This window comes from Gavia stellata, chromosome 2, assembly GCF_030936135.1.
Source record: "Gavia stellata isolate bGavSte3 chromosome 2, bGavSte3.hap2, whole genome shotgun sequence".
Taxonomy (NCBI): Eukaryota; Metazoa; Chordata; class Aves; order Gaviiformes; family Gaviidae; genus Gavia; species Gavia stellata.
Window position 1 is genome coordinate 91,087,770 of NC_082595.1, and position 21,960 is coordinate 91,109,729.

At 38.4% G+C, this 21,960-nt stretch overlaps 1 protein-coding gene across 1 annotated transcript in view; it reads right to left on the reverse strand.

The window, feature by feature from the left end:
- The window catches only part of SH3YL1 (SH3 and SYLF domain containing 1), a 51,791-nt gene extending 30,147 nt beyond the window's left edge, over positions 1-21,644 (reverse strand). The window contains exons 1-9 of the mRNA XM_059831779.1: positions 21,557-21,644; positions 13,991-14,101; positions 12,860-12,973; positions 12,303-12,367; positions 8,988-9,100; positions 6,243-6,371; positions 4,156-4,300; positions 3,401-3,473; positions 2,588-2,644 (exon numbers count right to left, since the gene is read on the reverse strand). Coding sequence (XP_059687762.1) covers positions 2,588-2,644; positions 3,401-3,473; positions 4,156-4,300; positions 6,243-6,371; positions 8,988-9,100; positions 12,303-12,367; positions 12,860-12,973; positions 13,991-14,101; positions 21,557-21,644 — 895 coding nt within the window. The remainder of the gene's footprint in view (positions 1-2,587; positions 2,645-3,400; positions 3,474-4,155; positions 4,301-6,242; positions 6,372-8,987; positions 9,101-12,302; positions 12,368-12,859; positions 12,974-13,990; positions 14,102-21,556) is intronic.
- Between the last annotated feature and the right edge of the window lie 316 nt (positions 21,645-21,960).

Sequence of the window (21,960 nt, forward strand, 5' to 3'; positions counted from 1 at the left end):
TCAGTTACATGAAAACAATCTATGTGCATCTGAGTTCAAGTATCACATTATCGGTTTAGAAAAACATGTTTTTCACTGAACATTCTTTTTGCATTTGAAACAGGTTATATTACACTACCTATCTAGATAATTCAGGTCTGCACAAAATAATTAAAAATGTTTCATCCACAAGTCTAGCTCTTCTTCCATCTAATGAGAAAAATTAATGTTTCAACCTTTCTACTACTTTTGTAACTGTTGCAAAACCAAAACCGCATAGCACAATGCCAACCTCCCCGCTCCCCACCGAAAAGCAAGTCTTTACTACTGGCAGCCCAGACAAGTTTGTTGGTCAATATCAAAACCTACCCCTGCACCAGCCATGATACCTGAACTGTAACTTTCTAAAGATCAGTCTCATGCACTCTTCTATTAGTTATCTAATAACTTCTTTTTTTTTAACTAGAAAGCCGTAAAAAAATGTTGAACGTGTGTTTCAGATCACTGTAGAACGTCTGTTGCAGCAACTAATCCTGCAATAAAGATCGGCTAGTATGAGCTATAGCTGCTAGGCAGCTCTGTTGAAATCATCTGGACTATAAACAGGCAGGAAGAGATTACTGACAGGAGGTATGCCTTAAGGCTCCTTTTATTCCACCACCCAGCATTAATATACCCTTTGTTACTGATGTGAAAGGGACTGCAACTCTTTTCCAGCCTTCCATCAACATGCATGTATGCTAAGGTACTGAGACACTCAGGGGAACTGACTTCAACCTTGATTTTTTCATGATAAGAACAAGTCTTAGCCTTTAGAAACATATAGTATTTCTGTGGATTCAGGTAGCATTTGAACTGTTACCTATGGAAATACAACCTGCAATAGAAGGCAAAACATACCATGCCAGTCTTGTAAGGCAAACAAAAATTTACCATGAGACAACATTTCTTGCACTAAGTGTCATTTACACAAGACCCTACTGCCTCTTGCACTCTTCAAAGATAAGCTTGTGTATTTCTTGAAATCATTAGGAAACCTCAGTAACAGAGTAATTGAGTCAACATTTTGATTTCAAAGAATCTTGAAAGCCATCAACAGATGGCTCTGGAAGATTTCTACCTTGTCACTTGCACCTGAAAGGAAGAACACTCCCTTCAATATAGTGAACGTGCAAGTTTTTCCTACTGCTTTAGAAACCTCTTTTCAGGTGGTCAGGGTTTATTTTAAGACTGGGAAAGTTCAGTATTAAATAGCCAGAAGACCAATTTTTCTTTCTTTTTGGATGACAGCTGCTGAGTACAGATCATTAGTCATCATTCTTTTCCTGGTACAAGTCCTAGAGTGCAATAGCAAACTTTGATTCTCAGGAAGTCTCTGATCTGCAGAAGTCACATCAACAGCTCAGCTTAAGATCCTCCTGTGTTGGTCCCCTCAACTCACACACACCCCAACAACATGTATGGAGAGAAGATATGAAGGAGAATGTAAAGACAATGACACATAATTGATGTTAACTTTTAGTGAAAATCTCTTAATTACATGAACCAAGAAATGAAAAATACAATAATGATTTTGGCTTTCAGACAACAGAGTTTAAATACTGTGTTAAATCAGAGCACTGTGCCTGAAAAAGACTTTTCACTATGATCTATTATCAAGCTTAATTTTAGCTCCATTTTCAAAAGTAAAAAAGAGATCTTTTGTTTCATTTTATTTTCCAGTGATGCACGCAATATGTGAAAATGTGTGTACATATTCACATATATATACGCACATATATATGTAATATAGAATCCCTTGGTCTTGGTTTTGATCCTAGCAGAGGCCACCAAAACATCAAATGGACAATATATTTCACGGGACAAATAATTTATTTTACTGACTTTGAAACAGCTAACAGTGAAAGATGAGACTCCTGGTGGGAGAGAACACTGTAGCAGCCAAAAGAACATAACCACTTTGATAATAAAATTTTTCCTAACAGATCGCAAGTTTCCAGATGACGGGCCCCACAGTTCAAGAGTTACACTGCAAATACTACAGAGTATGATTCTCCCGTTAGAGCTGAAACTGCTTTAAGCTTAGGAGAATCAGAATAGAACAACGAACAAGTAGTATCTTTTTAGTATAATGCAGTTATCTCAATATAAAAACCTCAAGGAGTGTAACTGCAATGGAAATCTGTGTTTATGCCAGCATAATCAGTTATGACCTATGGAAGCACCTTTTAATTAAAACAGGAGTTATAGTACCTGGCATAAGGACTTAGACAGAAGCTCATTATATCAGCTTTCTTTTCACTTCAATTAGGTGGTAACGTAAAACAGTTTTACTGCTTTCAGTGCATTTTTCAAGCTCACTGAATAAAGCAAAAGAACTTCTGCTGTTCAGAGGAAGAATATCATTGTTGGAATGTGAAGCCAGGGAATAAGATTCACATTTATGAAATATTTTCAGGAAAGCATGCAAGACCTGAATCTCATCTTAACACACGGACAATAAAGAAAATACATATGGCCAGATACTGTTAGATGTCTTCCAAAGTACTTTTAGGACTTCTTGGATTCCACACTGCATTAATAAAATAGGTGTAAGCTTAGTACTTACCCACAGAGGCATAATCTTTTGGAAGTTCAGGATAAAGTTTGTTTGTATTCTTTTTAGCTGAAAGAGAAAATTAATTAGCAAGTTATAAGATATACTAACATTGTTATATTCCATATACTGCTTTTCTAATACATGTTCAATAGTTATAAAATGATTGCAGTTATCCAAGGAGCAGTACAGAAGAAAGAAATAAGGACTTTGCCTTATATCCTTGTCCAGAGAAATAAATCAAGTTTACTGATTTATTAATAATAAAATAATAAAATGACAGGAGCTGCACAGTAAAGCCTCCTTCAATGAGAGCACTTTGGTAGACAAACTGTTATGGAGCCAAAACACTGCCCCCTCTGCTTTACTGTAAGACCTCTACCTATGAAAAGATAATGACAACCTAAAAGACAAATTTTAGTTTTCTAGAAACTAGAAAGTTTCTAGAAGTAGGACTAACAGTTTCTAGTAGGACTGTTCTTTTTACTAAGAAGTTTCATTGTACCATGGGGCTTCTATGTATCCAATAAACATGAATGCTTCCTTTGAACTATTACATGCTTCTGTAACTATACAAACACTACTTCTATAGCAAATCTGTCAGAGAGAAAAGATTTGTTAATATAAAACAAACAAACAAAACCTTTACCCTTTATCTCTCATGGCACTATCCCAACATGCTTTCAGTGTTTGCCCAAGGAAGAGTATTAACAAAATATTTTTATAGAGACAGCTACTACTATAATAATTGCATAACATTCATTAGCTTTAATGCTCTAATTTTATATAGAGAATAAATTAATCATTACCAAAATGTTTTCTAACCTGGTGGTGTTGGCCTAACAGTGGGTTTAGGTGGCTCTGGTCTCAATGATGGTCTAGCAGGTGGGTCATTTACCTAAAATGCACAAATTTAAAAAATTGCATCACACCTGGAAGTGGATTGTAACTTCAGAGCCTAGAGGTATGTCAAATTACACTGAAAAAAATATCATTCTTTCTCCACTGAAATTGTATGAACTCAAGAAGCACACTAAAGAACTAGTGACATACACATGACCGTAAAGTAATTCAACATGGATTTAACAAAGGTGAAAGTAAATTATTGTCTATCAGTGACATCAACATCTACAAGAAAACATCTTCTACAGTTCTCAGTATCGTATTGTAAATGTGATTGCTTGAATGGAAGACAGAAAAAGTAGAAAAATGAAGAGTATCCACATCAAACCTGGCATGCACATTATTTGCAGATTAACTTGATTAGGAATAGTTGAACAAACTTTTCTAATCATCACCTAAGATTTGATTACGCACTATTATAAGAACAAGGATACATTTTGTTATTCTGGAGGACGTAAAGCAAAACCAGCAACATTCTTGTCCAGAAGAGCCTACCAGGGCAATACCTGAATGAATGTGTTAAACGCAGTATCTGCAATGTGTTACGCCTTTAATCATTCAATAGAGATCTTAAGAATGCCACATGAACATCAACATTACCATTGACTAGAAACAGTTCAGGAACAGAGAACATCTATGTGAAAAAGAGATGCACAAACCCTTCTTTGTTCCCTTACAGCTTTTCCTGGATTATTTTTTTGCTCTTCATTTTCATACACTTCAGTGAAGGATGCTAGAGTTTCATAAAGATCTTCTGCTTGAGCAGGAAAAGGCACATCACCAAGCAAGATGGCACTAGCCCGAATATCCTGCCCATAAAACCTGATACAAAAGAAAAGATGTCAGGTATTTGATCACCATTACATTTCAATGTCTAGATGAATCCATCTTGTGCAAATGTTCCTCCCCCCTCCCCAGCCCCGCATTTCTCCTACTGATCATCTATTGAGAAATGACAGAACTAGTTCAATGCTGTAAATTTTGAATGATAAGTAACTGCAGCGAACTTGAATGCCTACCTACCACCTTATTTCAAAACATTCTTCACCAGTAGTATTTTGTTCCTGGTCATGCAGAATGCATCAGCTAGACCATATGAAAGCAAATCACACAGCAACCTGAAGAAACACACACCACTTTTGCAAAACCTTGTAATAGATTCCTTAATGGTCATAAAATTCCTTAATGGAAGCACTGGCACTTCAATTTTATGAATGGAGGTAGCTGAAAGTTACTGACGTGCCATCATTAAAATCAGTATTAGTGTTTGCTGATACTAGCAGAATCAAAGTTTACATAAACGCAGAACATAAAAGTGTGAGACACTCAGTGATTCCAAGCTTAATAGGCTGCACAAAAGGAAGCAGCATTTCATAAGCTGGGTATTTTCTCAAATTCAGTGATGCTCTAAACCAGATTTTTTTGGTTTCAAGTGGCGTAAATGAGTATTTCTCATTATGCAGTAAATACCTCAATAGTTATTGTCAAGGATATTGTACTGGGTTTACACGGCAAGGTTTTGGTAGGGGGTGGTGCTGCAAGGGTGGCTTCTGTGAGGAGATGCCAGAAGCTGCGTCATGTTGGACAGAACCATTTCCAGCTGGCTCAAAGATGGACCTGCTGCTGGTCAAAGCTGAGCCCTTATTTAAGAAAGGGTAAAAAAAGCTGTGCAACAGCAACTGGGAGAGAGGAGCGAGAATATGTGAAACAACTTTGCAGACACCACAGTCAGTGAAGAAGGAGGAGGTGAAGGTGCTCCAGATGCCAAAGCACAGGTCCCCTGCAGTCTGTGGTGAAGACCACGGTGACACAGGTTGTCCTCCTGCAGCTCACGGAGATCCACAGTGGAGCAGATATCCACCTGCAGCCTGTGGAGGACCCCATGCCAGAGCAGGTGAAGATGCCCTAAAGAAGGCTGTGATACTGTGGAGAGCCCGCACTGGAGCGGGCTCCTGGCAAGACCTGTGGACCCGTGGAAAGAGAAGCTTTAGCGCTGGAGGTTTGTTGGCAGGACTTGTGACCCCATGGGGGACCCACACTGGAGCAGTCTGTTCCTGAAGGACTGCACCCTGTGGAAAGGACCCATGCTGGAGCAGTTGGTGAAGAACTGCAGCCTGTGGGAAGGACCCATGTTGAAGAAGTTTGTGGAGGACTGTCTCCCATGAGAGGGACCCCCACACTGGAGCAGGGGAACAGCGTGAGGACGAAGGAGTGGCAGAGACAAAGCTTTATGAACTGACCACAATCCCCATTGCCCATCCCCCTGTGCCACTCAGGTGGAGGAGGCAGAGAAGTTGGGAGTGAAGTTGAACCCAGGAAAAAGGGAGGGGTGGGGGGAAGGTGTTTTTTAGATTTGTTCTTATTTCTCATTATCCTACTCTCTTATTAAATGTCAATAAATTAAATTAATTTCCCCAAGTCGAGTCTGGTTTGTCCCTGACAGTAATTGGTAAGCGATCTCCCTGTCCTTATCTTGACCCACGAGCTTTTCATTGTATTTTTTCTCCCATCGTCCTGTTGAAGAGGGGGAGTGATAGAGCAGCTTGTCAAGGTCAATCCACCACAGATATATAATCACTAAACATTCAGCATCTTCTCAATACCCACTGCATGATTTCTAAATTGAAGACACCCTTGCCCCTCAAGAAAATCTAAACTCAGCACAGTATGTTCTCACAACAAACTCTTTTTCCAAATTGAATGTGTCCTAGTTCATTTTGTCACTATGCCTTCACTGAATCATATAGATTTGAAGAGAACTTACTTGCGATTTGTTTCTTTCCTTTCAATTAAACAGGTTCCTTCCAGAGATACACCTGCAAACAGTCCTCGAGATTTGCAGTATGTATAGACAGCAGCAGAGCTTCTCAGGGCAACATCCCCTTCTAAGTTTCTAGAAGGAAAAAAGTTTCGGTTGATATTCTTCGATATTGCTTTGCAATGTGAACAGCAATTGTCGTCTTATTTTAATCCTACCAAAAGCGAGTAAAGAGTTTCACTTCTCTCTGTTCTTACAAACTCTATTGAATATATTCAGCTGGGTGAGACTTGAAATCCATTTTCAGTTCTTATTTCAGACAGGACCCACTACAAAGTAATTCATTTGTCTGAGAAGGTTTCCTCTGAAGCACAGAACAATGTCCCCTCATCTGAATGCTCCACATTAGACCTTCTCTTGCATTCAGCAGTCTGAAAATTATTAGTCTGTGTTTTAATCATGTTTTAAAACAATCCGATTATGTTTGTGGTGACTTGGAACTCTATCCAATATATACAAATCTTTCGTGATTTTATGGGGCCCAAACCAACACAAAGTATTTCAAGTAAGGACTTATCAGACCTCAATAGAACTGGAAGATTACAGTGTTTTTCCTACACAGGATCACAGAATATTTTAGGTTTTAAGACACCTCAGGCAGTCAGCCAGTCCAACTTCCTGCTCAAAGCGGGTACAAGATCGAATTGAGATCAGATTGCTCTGGGCTTTGTCTAGCCAGTTTTTGAAGACTTCCACGGAGACAGATTCCACAGACAGTTTAAGCAACCTGTGTCAATGCTCAATTATACTCATGTTGAAAATTTTTTTCTCACATCCAGTCAGAATCTTGTTTCAATTTATGACTACCATTTCTCACTATCTTGCCGTGCACCTCAGTAAAGAGTTGAGGTCTGACTTCTTGGTAACCCCCTGTTGGAAATGCAGTCTCTTATAAGACCTCAAGGTCTTCTCTCCTCCAGGTTAAATATGCCAACCTCCCCCAGCATCATAGTTCATGTGCTCCATGTCCCTGGCCATCTTGGTAGCCCTTCGCTGGATGCACTCAAGTTCATAAAAATCTTTCTTGCACTGCAGGGTCAAAACTGGACACAATATTCTAGGCACAGTCTATGAAGTGCCAAGTAAAGGGGAACAATCACTTCCCTTAGCTACTGGTTACAGCTCTGTTGATGCAGGCCCCTACACTTTTCACTGCCTTTGCTGTCAGGATGCACTGCTGACTCAGCCTACTGTCTACCAGGATCCCAGCACGTTCTCAATAGGGCAGCTGCCCAGCCTGGCAGGCCCTGCCTACATAATTGCAGAGGGTTCATCCAATCAAGGGTGCAGGACTTGGTGTTGGTATTTGTCCTTGTTTAATTTCATGAAGTTTCCTGATGAATCTTTCCTCTGCACCCTCTATGTCCACCACTCTGAATGGCAGCCCTCCTCTGAAGTGTATTAGATGCACCCCCGATTTGATGTCATCCACAAATTTGAAAAGCATATTTTACATTTGCTCCTCCAGGTCAACAATAAAAATATCAAGGAGGAGAGATCGCTGAAGAGTCTCCTAAGGAATTCCACAGGAACCTGGCCTCTTAGTACAACATGAATCATTTACCACTATTCTTCAAGCCTGATGATCCGTGTTTTCACCTACTTGCTAGTCTGCCCTACCCCGACACCTAGGCCACTATGTCCCAGCAGAATATGTTGCAGGACAGCATACTGAACATCTTGCAAGGCAGATGACATCCACTGCCCTCCCCTGATCCACAGTTCTATCTCATCTGTGGAACAGGTATCATCTTATCCTTTTATTTTTTCAGAAAAGATGACAAAGCATCAGTAAAAACATCATAAAAACAAAGGTGTAAGGAGGCATATGTCCTGTGAGAAGAGTCTGAGGCAACTGGGCTTCATTAGCCTGGAGAAGAGAAGACTTAAGGGGGACCTAACAGCAGCCTTCAAGTATCTATGAACAGGCAATCATGAATATGAAGCGAGGCTCTTTATAGCAGCACATGGTGGACAAGGACAAAAAGCTATGGACGTAAATTGAAATGAGAAATGTTTTGACTGGATGTAAGACAAAACTTATCACAACGAGGACAGCTGAGCACTAGAGCAGATTGCCCAGAGAGCCTGAGCTGTCTCCAACTTTGGAGGTTTTCAAGATCCAACCGAAATAAAGGCCTGAACAACCTGATCTGAAGTCGTAACAGACTTTACTTTGAGTAGGAGATTGGACTAGAGATCTCCTAAGGTCCCTTCCAAATGAAATTATTCTATGATTGTATCATCTCATCCTTCAAAGCAAGCTGGCTTAACCACTTAGGGTTTAAAAGTAATTATTCAGTGTATTTTTTATTTACTCTCAGGCAGATCTGTGGTAACAGAAAGCACAGGCCCATAGGTCAATGAAAAGAATAGTTCAGTCAGGCACAGTAGCACCTGTGCTCTTTATTGAGCCTAGCCAAGCAGTCTCCTGCAAAAAGAGAATAAGCCTCAGAATACTGTCCTTCTACCAATGAATGCCTTTATCAGGAAAGAAAACAAAGGAAAAAAAAGCAACAAGTAACTGAAAAGGAATAACATTACAAGAACAATATGGTCCAGTCAATATACAGGTTGCACAGGTTGTTTTGTAATATGTATAAAAAAAAGTCATATGAATGTTTACATATAGATTTAAAAGCTATCCTCCATATTTAATTCTGCCCCATATTAGGAAAGTATTTTACTCACCTCCCCAGAGGTCCAATTGCCACAGTAAGATTTCCTCCAAGTGTAAGATTCCCTCCTTTGGCAAAAGCTTCTACTGCTCTTTCATGATTTAATATTATCACTAAGTCTGAAACCTATAAAATATCAAATAAAAGTACTATACTTTTAAAGAAGGAAGTCAGAATGGCATGGGAGAAGAATCTTACATTTTACAGGAAAACAGGTGGAAGCATCAAAGATATGCCCTTCCCCAAATGAAAACTAGCTCCAGATTTATCAAGGTTTTAATTCAAGTGAGAATCTCTCGTTCTCTCAAAGAGTTACTTCCTTTCTTGCAACGGATTCTTTTGAGACAGTTTTCATAACAAAGTTGACACTTTTTCTGCAAGATATTTAGAAACGAAAAGTCCTTTCACTTACATTTTCAAACAAATTTGACTGATTTTTTTCAAGTGCAGATATGATCAGTATGTGATAGCCAACAGCTGTAACAGAAATGCTATTTTAATTCAAAATTTCCTAATTAACCGATTTTTATTTCCTATGGCTTTTGCAAACAATTATGAAGGCATTTTCAGATGTGAAGAGATATCAGATTAAGAAAATAATTTTGATCCTTCCATAATTGAATTAATAACAGCAAGACAGAACTTAGTAAACAAAAATTACTTATTTGTCTGTCCAAAGAATAAACAACAATAAAGAGTGTAAGTTTTCCCATTATTGACAAAATTTTATTTTCTCGATTGAAAATTAGGGGTGTAATATATATCTAAGAGTGTGTATATATACATGAATTAATATTTATTTTTTTAAGACTTGAATACATGAGATGCAGCCAATTTCTTCAAGAAACTATTAAACCAAATAACCGGAGAGCTAACAAAGTATTTTTGAAAGAATCAAATGCAAAATAAAAAAAAAGAAAACCACTATTTCTAAAAGACTGTTTGCCTGGATAGTGAAACAGAATGCACATACCAAAGAACTACTACTACTATTAAAGCTGATGCCTATTACCATCAGTACTTTATAACTCTCTTCAATTTAACAAATTTCAACAGAAGTCTCTTGCAACTCTTTTCCCAAATTATCAAGCATTTTAAAGAAGGAAAAAGTCTTTTAAACACAAGCATGATCCCATAAAGATCATTCTATCTTACCTTAAAGCTCAGTAAACACACTACATGTATTAAAAAAAATACTGCAGCAGTACCAGCCTGTTCAACAGAGTAGATTACACTTTTGTAGCTTACTGTGATATATTATTTTTTAAACAGATGTGCCCAAGGACTACTATGCCTGATATTTCATCTGATGGATTTGACTGAAAGCCAGGTTCAGAAAAAAACTTTCAACTTACCCCAAATTCCAAACAGTGACAGCAGGGAATACAAAAGGAAATACCAGATTATTTGCAAAACAAGGCTGGCGGCCCTGAAGTATTACACACAGCGTAAGAGAGGCCTTTGTTATTAGCCCCTTGGTAACCTCCACCCCATCTCAAACAAAAAATGGCTGACATGAGTAGTTTCTGAATCATCCAGGGATAGAGAAAGAATGTCATTCAGGATGCTGCTACCTCCTCTTAGCCATTAAGAGGATGAATCCACAGTTAAAGCTAAATGAATCCACAGTGAGAAAACCTTCAAGGAAAGCATTTAGATGAATCCTAAAATTGATCTTTAATTTGAGATACCAAGTTGTTTCTCTTGGAAAAACATGCAAATACTATGACTTCTGAAGTCTGTGATTTCCTTCTCGTTGTTTGAAACCACCCATAAGTATCACTACAACTATGTCAACTATAATCTCTCCTACAGGAATAAAATTCAAGCCATTTCTACAAGGTTTAAGTTTATATATGACTAAGAGAATGCTGAAATTGGACTCTGCGCTCCTAAGCCACTTAGGTATTTCCAAATAGCATCTCTTCTCTAGAAGAAGTAAATAAGATTGTGTTATAACAATGCCAGTCAGGAAACAGTATTTTGTAAGCTGACTAAAAATTCAAATGAAGGGCATGATATTGCTCAGAAAAAACACCCTCTCGGAAATAGCTCCTGTGTTGAAATTATTTGAGTAAGTATCAACAGTAAATGGTTACATTATCTAAAATATCAGATGCAGATGATTAAAGGAAAAGTTTCATAGATTAATCAAAGCATCTGAAGAGTCTGTTTCATTGTCATAAAAGAAAAAAAAAAAAACAAACAAAAAAACCCCAAACCCTGGGGCTCAAACTCAATGTTTTGTAATGCATTCAGATCCTGTAGCCACGAAAACCAAAGAAAAACCCATACAAAAATTAGTAATTTTGTATTCACAGCATCCTTTAAAAAGTGCACAGTAATAATGCTTGAGATCACATAGGGAACAATGAGAATACAATAAAGTATTGATACGTTGCTCATTATGTCAGTGCCAGCTGACTGGCTGTCAGGATAGGGATAGCTGACTAGTTGTAGGAGACACACTGGAGGCTGCTGTGTACCACTCAGATCAGCTATGCACGTATTCTTCTGAAGAGCAGAATGCCCACAGCAAGAGATCTTGTTGGCAGCATACTGTGACTTTGATTTTCTTTGGGAACTGGTAGAACAGAAGCTAAACAGAAAGAAAAGAGAAGGACAAGACTACAGGCTAGGTTGGGAAAGAGAAGGAAAGATGGAAACAAACAAGGGTGAAGGAGTTGTGAGGAAGAAGAGATGGGAAGCAGAGGCAGAGAGCTGTCAGGGCTCAGATCAACGGAATTTCTCTGAACATGTTGAGAGTCCCTTACTCAACCATTTCTGCTGGCTGGAAACTGGCTACTTTCTGTAGCATTCCTTTAGAAGAGGCACTGTCAATTTTGGTGCTCCCAAACTGAAGGGTGAAGTCAGTAATCACAAGTTTGAGTAGGGAATGCGTGAAGTATAGTAGCATTAGCTAGGCTCCATTTTACTCCACCGCCGATTCCTTTCACTGTTTCTTGCCAGATGAGAGTCCTTGTGCTCTTTAACAAAGCATTTGATACGGTATTAAATATAGGATACTTTTAAGTAACTCCTTATACGTGAACACTGTCTGGAATTTTTCCATAAGGGAAAAATTCAGTCTGCCAGAAGTGAGGAATCGAGGAAATAGCTGTTATGCCACTTCTTTTCCTTTAAATCTCTCCAAGCAATTAGACTGATCAAAACCCCCTATTTTGTCTTGTATGAAAGAATTTACAATAGCTTTTTTTACACAGAAAAATAGGTCCTACTAGCTCACCAACGTTTAGATCTTTGTCAATGTATTTTAATTTCTTGCAAAAAAAGTTACCAACAAGTTATTTCAAATGCAGAATTATACCTCAATTCCAATTTCAAATCCACCACCAAGGCCAGCAATTCCTATTGCAGAAGGAGCAGACCAGGCTGTCATGCAAAACAAGACAAATTTACAGAAGTTTTAACATTTTACAAGAAATATTATTATTAAAGTTCAAAAATGCTAACAAGTTCTCTATGTAAAACTATGCTTACAACCACCAGAATGGAATCACCTAACTATACTGGTTTATCCCACTGGTAGAAATGTAAGAAATACAAACCCTTATTTAAACAAATCTTTGTTACAAATTATTTATCATTCAGTTGTCCACAACTGGACAGAGTTCATTATTCTAATGAATGTTAAAGTATAGGCTTTTATATTTTTATATTTCAGGCTTTTCTACAAAGATACTGAAAGCATTATTTAAATCTGGTCTAATGTAGGCACAAAATTTTGAAGACAGCTTTCAAACCAAACATTGTCACCTGCTGGCTTGACTCCTGACACTTCCTGTCTTTTATGCTATGAAAGGAAAAATTTTTTTTTTCCCTTTTCATTCTCCCATGAAGTACAAAAGGAAAATATCCACTTACTTCCATTAGAAAGACGAGCTAATACAATTCCACTTCCGCCTCGAGCGGTCACCAAAAATCCAGCTTTGATAACAGACAAAACTGCAAGGCCTTTGGCTTTAGCTATTACATGGGCTGAAACAGAAAAATCATACAAAGATCTTGTAAGAGTCATTCAAAGAGAAGGGGAAAATAAAACTACCTTTAATGATTTTGAACACATAAGAGTCAAATAATCAAAGCAAACGCTTAAAGAAAACCGCAGTAAAGCTGAACTGATAATGACACCTCCACCCTGTAGTCAACCACAAAGCTAGTCACAGGTTACATTAGCCTGCGCTGATCTCTACACTGCCACAACTGCTTCACCTATCCTGGTTAGCTCATACAGAATTAGTTTGCTTATTGCCACAAACATCGTGTGTGAGTACCCTTAGCAAGATAAAGAGGCAGTAAATACTTGACATCCATGTCTCTACACATTTTTGGAGGAGAGGAGTCTGAATTTAAATCACAGCAACACAGAGCAGCATAATCAGCTTATATCATTAGACAGCGTTTGTGGCAAATAAAGTGTCATCATCCTGCAAGTCTTATTACAGGCCTTCTGGAACATAATAGTTATAAATTCAAAGCCACAACCAGCAACACCAGAGGAAGGAAGACACTAGGAGAAACACAGAATAACAATTGCAAAAATAAAGAGGACGGCAGCAAATAAGAATGCTTAATCAGTATCAAAGGAGAAATGTACCCTGATCTCTTTCCTTCAACTTATTTTCAGCTAGCTAATTCTGATGAATGCAAATACTCAAGAACTAGAGCTACTATTCCAGGTTCTCCCTTAAGAAGGGACATTCACAGGGTGAGCATGAGACAGTCCATCCACCCCAGAAAGAAGCCTCCCTGTGCAGATACCCTGTGGTTGTAAAGATGCAAAAGATCTCTCTCAGTAACTAACGTCTGCCTAGAATACAGCAAACTGAACCCCTTTACATCCAAAATATTTTCACAAAAGTTATGGCACCCTAGATCTTCATTCCTCCCTAAGTTATGGTCAGTGACCACAGAGAGAATTGGTAAAGAGAGCAGGATTTCAAACCAGGGGAGTACTGAAGGTTTTAGCTGAATCAAAAAATTTGTTTTACTCACGAGGTATGATTTTATCAGGTCCATTTCTGGAAGTTATTTCTGTGAATTCTCGTAATATTTTAGCTGCCTTTTTAGCTTCTGACTTCAAGTTGGAAGGTATAGGGTTATTCACTGTAAAACATGAAAGAAATAAGAAATTATGACTATGGTCACTTCAGGATAGCTCATATAAAAATAAATCCATGTAATTTGTATGGGAAAAGTGATTCTTTACAAATGAAGAGTAAACCAAACAAACCAGGAAACAGCAAATACAAGAAATAACCTTCTGCATCAGACCCACATTTTGTCTCTGATGGTAGTAACAGAAGACACCACTTAGGAAGAGCACACAAAAATATCAGTTTCTGGGAATAGAGGGAAATAGATGCACAGAATGCAACAGAGTAAACTGCGTTGTGGTAACAGAGAGAAGACATACTAATTCTGTCTCCTAATCATCCCTTCTGTTTTCAGAAAGTTAAGATGATGGCCAAGTTTTGAGATCTAAAAGTCTGCAAACAAGAAGAAATAAGTTAAAAAAAATAAAAATAAATCAATTTACAGTTTTCATATGCATTTTCAGACTCAGAATTGCTTCAGAAAGATTTGACGATTACCAGAAAATAGCGTGTGCATGTTTATGTGCACGCAGGAGTTACTTTTTAATTGAAGACAATTCAAAGCTTGATTTCATGAGCCCGCAGAAGTAATACTGTTGCTAACTCACTGTCTCTTCAACTCTCAATAAGTAATTGGTTTCAAAATCAGGTTTTGGTCACACCTTGGGGCAGGAGGGAGGATGTCAAATTAACTCTCTTCAGTGCTTACTTTGAAAGCTTCACAAGATACTTAGGCTGACTCCATGGTTTTCCTACCTGGCTTATTTTTGTCCCGGTGTTGCTATTTATCTGCACTATGATTCTAAACATTATATTCTCAAACGCAAACTTTGCACAGAAAAATAGCATTGCTTGAGCAATGAAAATTCTGTATTTCCACTCCAATCCCTCTAAAAGGGTATTCTTTATGCCACATGTTGTGGGGTTCCTTTACAGCCAGGGAACAGAGGAGACGGAGAGAGAGTCCTCATCTAGCTGTACACAGCAACAGTAAGCATGAGAATAACCTAATGTCCCATCCCCAAAACAGCAGAAACCTCACTTTCTCCCCATATTATTTGTTGTCTACATCAATATTGCTTCTGCATCCCCTGGATATCTACAGGAATTCACACTTCCATCATTCCTTGCTTCTTCCCTTCCTGCCACAGACTGAAGCAATACAGTCTGAATTTTTTCTGGACTAAGAAACAGCAGGAGGATTTGATAACCACATTCTGCAAGTTACTTTGCATGGAGCCAGATTTGTGCATTTTCAGAAGTGGGCTAAGAAATGGATGATATTTCTAAAGCACAGCAGAGATGCAGAGGTGAGGAGAGGGAAGGAAAAAAAGAAGAGGTTGAATGCACTGTCAACTGAAGAGGTCAAAGCTACACCTTGTAGAGAAGGTTTGCAAATAAGATGACTTACACACAGATTTTAATTTAGGCAGCAGCAGGTACAAAAATTAAAGTGACTTTAATTGGCAAGCAAGCATGACACAGAAAAGTTTTAATAACAATGGACTGGATGAACAAGCCAACTGATTAAACACTTATTGCTGAAAACTGACAGTTAACTCCAAGTGGCTACCATATGATTCTTTCCATAGTGGCTCATTTTGAGTTCCTTTATTTACTTCCGTAATGTTATGTAGACACTAAGGAACTGGCAGGATGCCTACAAGGGTCTTGAGGAACTGATGTTTAAAAAAAAAACAAACCACAAAAAAGCAACAAGCCTACACCCTGACCTTAATTACAGCTAATATGATGCTTGATAAAGCCTGGCTGGACTCCCATTTTGCCAAGATCGCTAAAGCCACAGCAAAAGAAATCTAATATTTTTATCACTGAGGAAAGGGGGAAGTTTGGCTCTCCCTCTTAGGCTATGCCACACTCAAGATTTTGGTGACAGAATTCAAGATTAAATAAGGACACAGACAACAATCAACATTAAAAAGGCAAAGTTTAATGGTTAGCTATATAGCATGGGTTACGCCTCACTCTTACTATCAAATTTTAGATCAATCGGTTTCGTAAAACTTTGTCTAAAGGCAAAGGACATTTAGGCATTTTTCATTAAATAAACAAATAAGGGGAAAATTGCACAAATATGTCAAAGACAATTCAAAACTTTTTTTTTATTATTTTAAAGAAGTACATGGAGGTTTGCACTATAAAATGGTGGTGTTTGCCCCAAAATTCAATAGAAATAAAATTACTACAGTTTATAGTGAAGGTTAGGGACAAAACCTTGTTTATACTTATTTTAATCACTGTATAAACAGACAAAACCACAAGTGGGATTTCTGTGACATCAAAAATGGTTTAAACTTCTGTTCACCTACGAAATTGTCCTCTTTCCCCTCAAGCTTACATTAGGATTTGAACTGTAAAATTATTTTTTTAAAACCTGATTTAATGTTGAAACTTCTTTGAACAGACATTATAGAAATACCTGCTCCTTAGTAAGAACATTGTACTAAATATTTAGAAACACACAGAATTTCCATGTTCAGTTTACCCCTTCAGTAACATAAGGAATAATCCTGTAGCACTGTCTTCACTATTAGCTTTTAAGTATGCATATATGATTGTCTGTTTCGTATTCAACCAATGCTCAGGAAAGAGGTAACCAGGAATAATAAGACAATAATATCTATCAGGAGGATATACTGACTGATGGATTTGGAATGCTGTGACCAGTGAATGCTCAGCTGGGAGCAAGCTTCATTTGCACTGCTGCTTGTTGTTGAAAGGAGACGATATTGTGCATATGTGAGTCAGCAACTGAAACCCCATGGGGGAATATCACACCAAAATTGATTAACTGCTTAATTTGTAAGCTGATGAGGCAAGTGCGTCAGCCTCTAATTTAAATTCTGACTAACAGTGATAATGTGTTGGCTGAACATTTGGTGAAATTATCTGAGCAAGGTGTAATAAAGAATAAATAAAGCCTTTTTACTTAAAAGCTATAACTAATTCTGATATAATCAAAATTTTGCTGAATATGAACAGATGAAATAAAGCATCATGGCGTTATGAGAAGCTGAACATCAAAAGTACAGTTTCAAAGAAGATTGATGATAAAGTGAAGACAAAGCTTCACATGCAGATTTCATACGTATGTTGCCCATGTATGTATAAGCTTTGAAGTATTTTGGTAGAAGGTGGCTTTGGGGGTTTTTTTGGTTACAAAAAGAAGAAAAAACAATGGCAAATACCTTCTACGAGTCTCAGATGGTAATTCAGTCTTCACTTTCACTTCACTAAAAAGTTTATAAACAGCACAAGAATACATTAAAACAGCTGATTTGCAAATACCCATGGTTATAGCAGCAATGTCAATGCTAAAAAGCTAGTATGAACAGAGAACATTCAAAATTATAAATTAAGAACATTCATAAACATGAGAACTAGCATAGTCAAGAAAGGTTAAAGAAGAACATCTAATGGGAAAGAGAAACCTGAAAAGCAGGACAGTGCAGTGTTGGAGAAGAACCTAAACAAGAGATTTCAATTCAGCATTACAATTAAAGAGATGACTGTAATTTTGGTTTCACAAATGTGCAACATTGTGGTACTGCAGTAGCCAGCTCCAGCCTTGGGATTCATCTGGTACTTGGAATTCCTAGAACAGCGTGCAAGACGTGCATTGTAAGCATTTTACCTAGCCCAAGGAAAAGTGAAGTGATATAGAGCAGTGGATGACAAGCAGCGGACTATGTCAAACACGTTTCCATAAGTCTCCCTCCATTTACTACTTCCAACACTTGAAGCCAAAGGTAGACAGCAAAGCAGCCCAGGTCAATGAAAAGTCAAGAAAAGATCTGTGAAGTCCAAGGAAATAGTGGTAGAAGTTGAAAAGGAACCTGAAGGAAAACGATGGAATAAAATAATGGCAATAACCACTCCCTTTAGTTGAGACCCAGCAGGCCTCTGCTGTCGGAGCCTGAGCTCCATACTCCTGGTTTTGGAGCCAACACCAATAAGCAGATACTGTTTCCTTGAGACTCCAAGGACCATGAAAGAGGAAAGCCTCAGAACGTGCACTCTGATCATCCTGCTGGAAAGCACTAATGCTATGGCAAAAAGGAGTCTAGGAAAGCATTAGCAGGGAATGAGAAAGTAGCAATTATTGACAGAGAGGTTCATGCCAATTGCGTACGTTGTACAATTCTGCCATAGGCAGCTGGAGACCAGCAAGGGAGACAGAAGACAACAGAAAATACATCAGTGTAAGGCAATGAAAGCAAAGTTGAAAAAGAAAACAGGTTCTCTCTGTACAGTGAAGCCTTACACTAATCTCATGCATTTCTACCATGCTCCTCATCACTTGGATTCCTGAAATTTTACCAACTTTCATGCAGTACTGTTCCTCAACAAGCGTGGTGTGAGGAGTTAGTGCTATGGCAGAGATAGTAAGAGTTGTGGCTGGGTACAAGTACTTCTGCAGGAACCACACAGCCTTGCAAAGTCGCAGCTGAGCTGCACTAAGCCTAGAAGACTCTAATGTGTGCCTTCACAACCCTAAAGGTTTTTGTACTGTGAATTAAGGTAACTACTCTTTCCTCCTTCCCCACCCTGGATAACAAGAAGTTTAATGGACATGGTCCTGTTAGAGCGGATCCAGAGGAGGGCCACAAAAATCATCCAAGGTCTGGAAGACCTCTGCTGTGAAGAAAGGCTGAGAGAGTTGGGGTTGTTCAGCCTGGAGAAGAGAAGGCTCTGGGCAGATTTTCCTGTGTCTTTTCAATATCTAAAGGGGGCTTGGAAGAAAGATGGAGGGAGACTTTTTACCAAGGCCTGTAGTGACAGGACAAGGGGCAATGGTTTTGAACTGCAAGAGCGTAGGTTTAGCTTGGACATAGGGAAGCAATGTTTTACGATGAGGGTGGTGAGAGACTGGAACAGGTTGCCCAGAGGAGTTTTGGCTGCCCCATCACTGGAAGTGTTCAAGGCCAGGTTGGATGGGGCTTTGAGCAACCTGATCTAGTGAAAGATGTCTCTGCCCATGTCAGGAGGGTTGGACTAGATGATCTTTAAAGGTCCCTTCCAACGCAAACCATTCTATGATTCTATTGCATTAAGAAGCTGGTGCTGTCAGCGGTGGGGGAGGGAGAACAGAGCAGAAAGGTCTGCAGAACCTGCAGCCTTCAGCATACGGAAAACAAGGAGTTGGACATATTTTAAGGTTTACCTAAGACAGGTGAAAACATAAGAACAATCAGATTTTTCTTCTCAAATGCTGCATTGGAAGGAATGGAAACGATGCTTAAAAATAAAACTGAAAATTAAAAATCACCACTGTCATACGTGTTAAAAAGTCTGGTTTTCCTTGTTTCACCTGCAATAACCTGCTAAACTTAGATGTTGATGAGAGTGCACAGGAAAAAACGCATGAGCATACTAAAGTTACAACTAAATTCAGCCTTCAAGAACTCAAATATGAAAAAGGAATGTCACATAACGGAAGACAGCACCTTTTCTAAAAGGAAAATAGCCCAACAATTATAGTTCTCAAAGAGAATCTCACAGACATTTCTATCACTACATAAAGCTAAAATATTTACAGTATTTTGAAGATTTTTTTATTGAATTGGGAAGAGGGCTATAACAAGAAATCATTCTTGAATTTCTGAAGCTTACATTTCCAAAATTACATGTACATATATTTATATATTTAAATCATAGTAATTGGGGGGGGGGGGAGGGGGGATATAACAAATGCCATTTTAAAGATTAGTACTTCTAAAAACCTGTATGGAATCTTGCATTGGATGTGTATGCTTATTCCAAGACAGCTAAGAAGTCAGACAACAACGACGAGAAACCCAGTCATCTACATTTGGATTTTGGTATGCAAATACACAGTATGAAGTCAAACCAAAACCTACAGAATCACAAGTCTTTATTCAAAACAAGAACCACTTCAAACACAGAACCCTTTCCATTGATAGAAATGAAGTAATGGAGATGGAAAGCAGATTTCTTCCTTTGTTCTCATCTCTGTAAGCCTCCGGTTTTTGTTTGGTTTTCGGTTTTGTTTTTTAAATATAATACTGTGAGTTATGGAAATCAATATACCTCTGAAGATAACTCGAAGGAAGCCAGTATTGTTGGAAGCATGTAACTGTGGTAACTCTGAACCTGGAGAGGGAAACAGCCCCACCCCTAACCTGCACTTGTACTACTTACTATTACCTGGTGTTCCAAGGCAAATGGCTCTTTGAAGCCATTTATAAGCACCTAACTTTATAAGCACCTAACTTTGGTTTAGGGCTTTCTGCTATGACTTTTTTTAAAGCAGAAAACTTCTTCCTGGTCAAGTTTTGAGGCTGTTGTCCTCTAAGCACAGGGATTTTGTAAACTCAAGCTTATAGAGATACAAACTGAGATGTTAGCCAATGACCTTTCTGAAAGCAAAGCAAAATTTATTTGAAATACAGTAATTACATAAAATAACACATCCAAAAATAACTTAGCCTCTGCACAGGCTATCTGAATAAATTAAATTGTATGAAATGTGATAGACGTATTTATGCCTGTTAGCTATGTCAGTGCGAATATTGTCATGTGCAGTGTCCAAAAGCATACAAGGTTTTTGGTCATCTGTTAGTGTTGACAAGCTGCCTTTTCAGATTTTGCTATTAATTATGCACGAACTTCTAGACCATGGGACCTCGATATTTTTCATATGGAATACCCGTTTTGTTAATGCTAAAAAACCCCACAACATGCATAAAACTCCATGCCTGCAGCTTCATTGTATCCATGTTTTTATTATTTGCCTCAACAAAGAGGAAAGGACTTCACTAATTCAAACACAAAGTGCATCACTTGGCAACTTAATAGGATATCAGTCCTCAATCCCCCTTTGAATTAACTAATTCCTTGAGAAAAGTCAAGGAATTTGAAAAAACCCTGTAACACACTGAGCCACCACATTATCAAAAGCACTTCATGAGTTGGGTTCCCAGCAGTTTTTGTACTGAAGTCTTGGAGGAAATTCTAAATAAAGATGCTGAATTTCCTCTCATCTCCTAGCTGAACAAGGCACTTTAAAGAAAAACGTGTTCCCTTTGTACATGCAAGATGTTTCAACTAGGTGAGGTCTCCTTATTCCTAAGGAACTGTGGCATGTGAAGACAGTCGCTACCTGCCTGAGGCACAGCTGAATCACAGGATTTATTCCAAAAAGCACATCAGACATTTGTTCAACTGCACGGGAGGCAGAGCAGTGGAACACCTGTAGCTAAAAGTCTTCAAAAATCCTTGTAACTTCTAGCAATGACAGGAATGCTAAAATCCTGAGTCCACAGTTCTACAACTGAGTTGCAGCCTTTGCGCTAGAAGAAAGGATAAACACAAGGGGCATGGGGAAGAAATCACTCAGTTTGTACAAAGATAGTCAGAAAACAGCATTTTCAAGAATACAGAGACAGTGGTATGCTCTACAAGAAGAACCAAAGGCAGTTACCTTGGGGGTTGTTTGAGACTAACCAGTGAACACTTCCAAGAATTTGCACTACAAGAATTGCAGGCTTTTGCTCAAAACACGCCACCATACCTACCCACTCTGCCACCCAAGCCCTGGGAAACTGTCTACCTGAACCCTTTTAGCAAGTCTTTCATATACACTTATTGTAATATGTTTGATGTGTAAACAGTTGGTACTAAAGGGGCTGGGTGCTGCCTACCAAGCCAGATAAGTAGTATGATGGAACCTAAACAAGAGTTAGGAATTCCGTTCTGCCTGCCTCTCCTCATGTTAATACAAGACTTAGTATCATATGTGAAATTTAGGCATGGGAGTAAGGGGAAAATCCCAAAGCAAATCCCAACTTTGGCTTGCTAACTCTATTTTAATCACAAAGAACACAC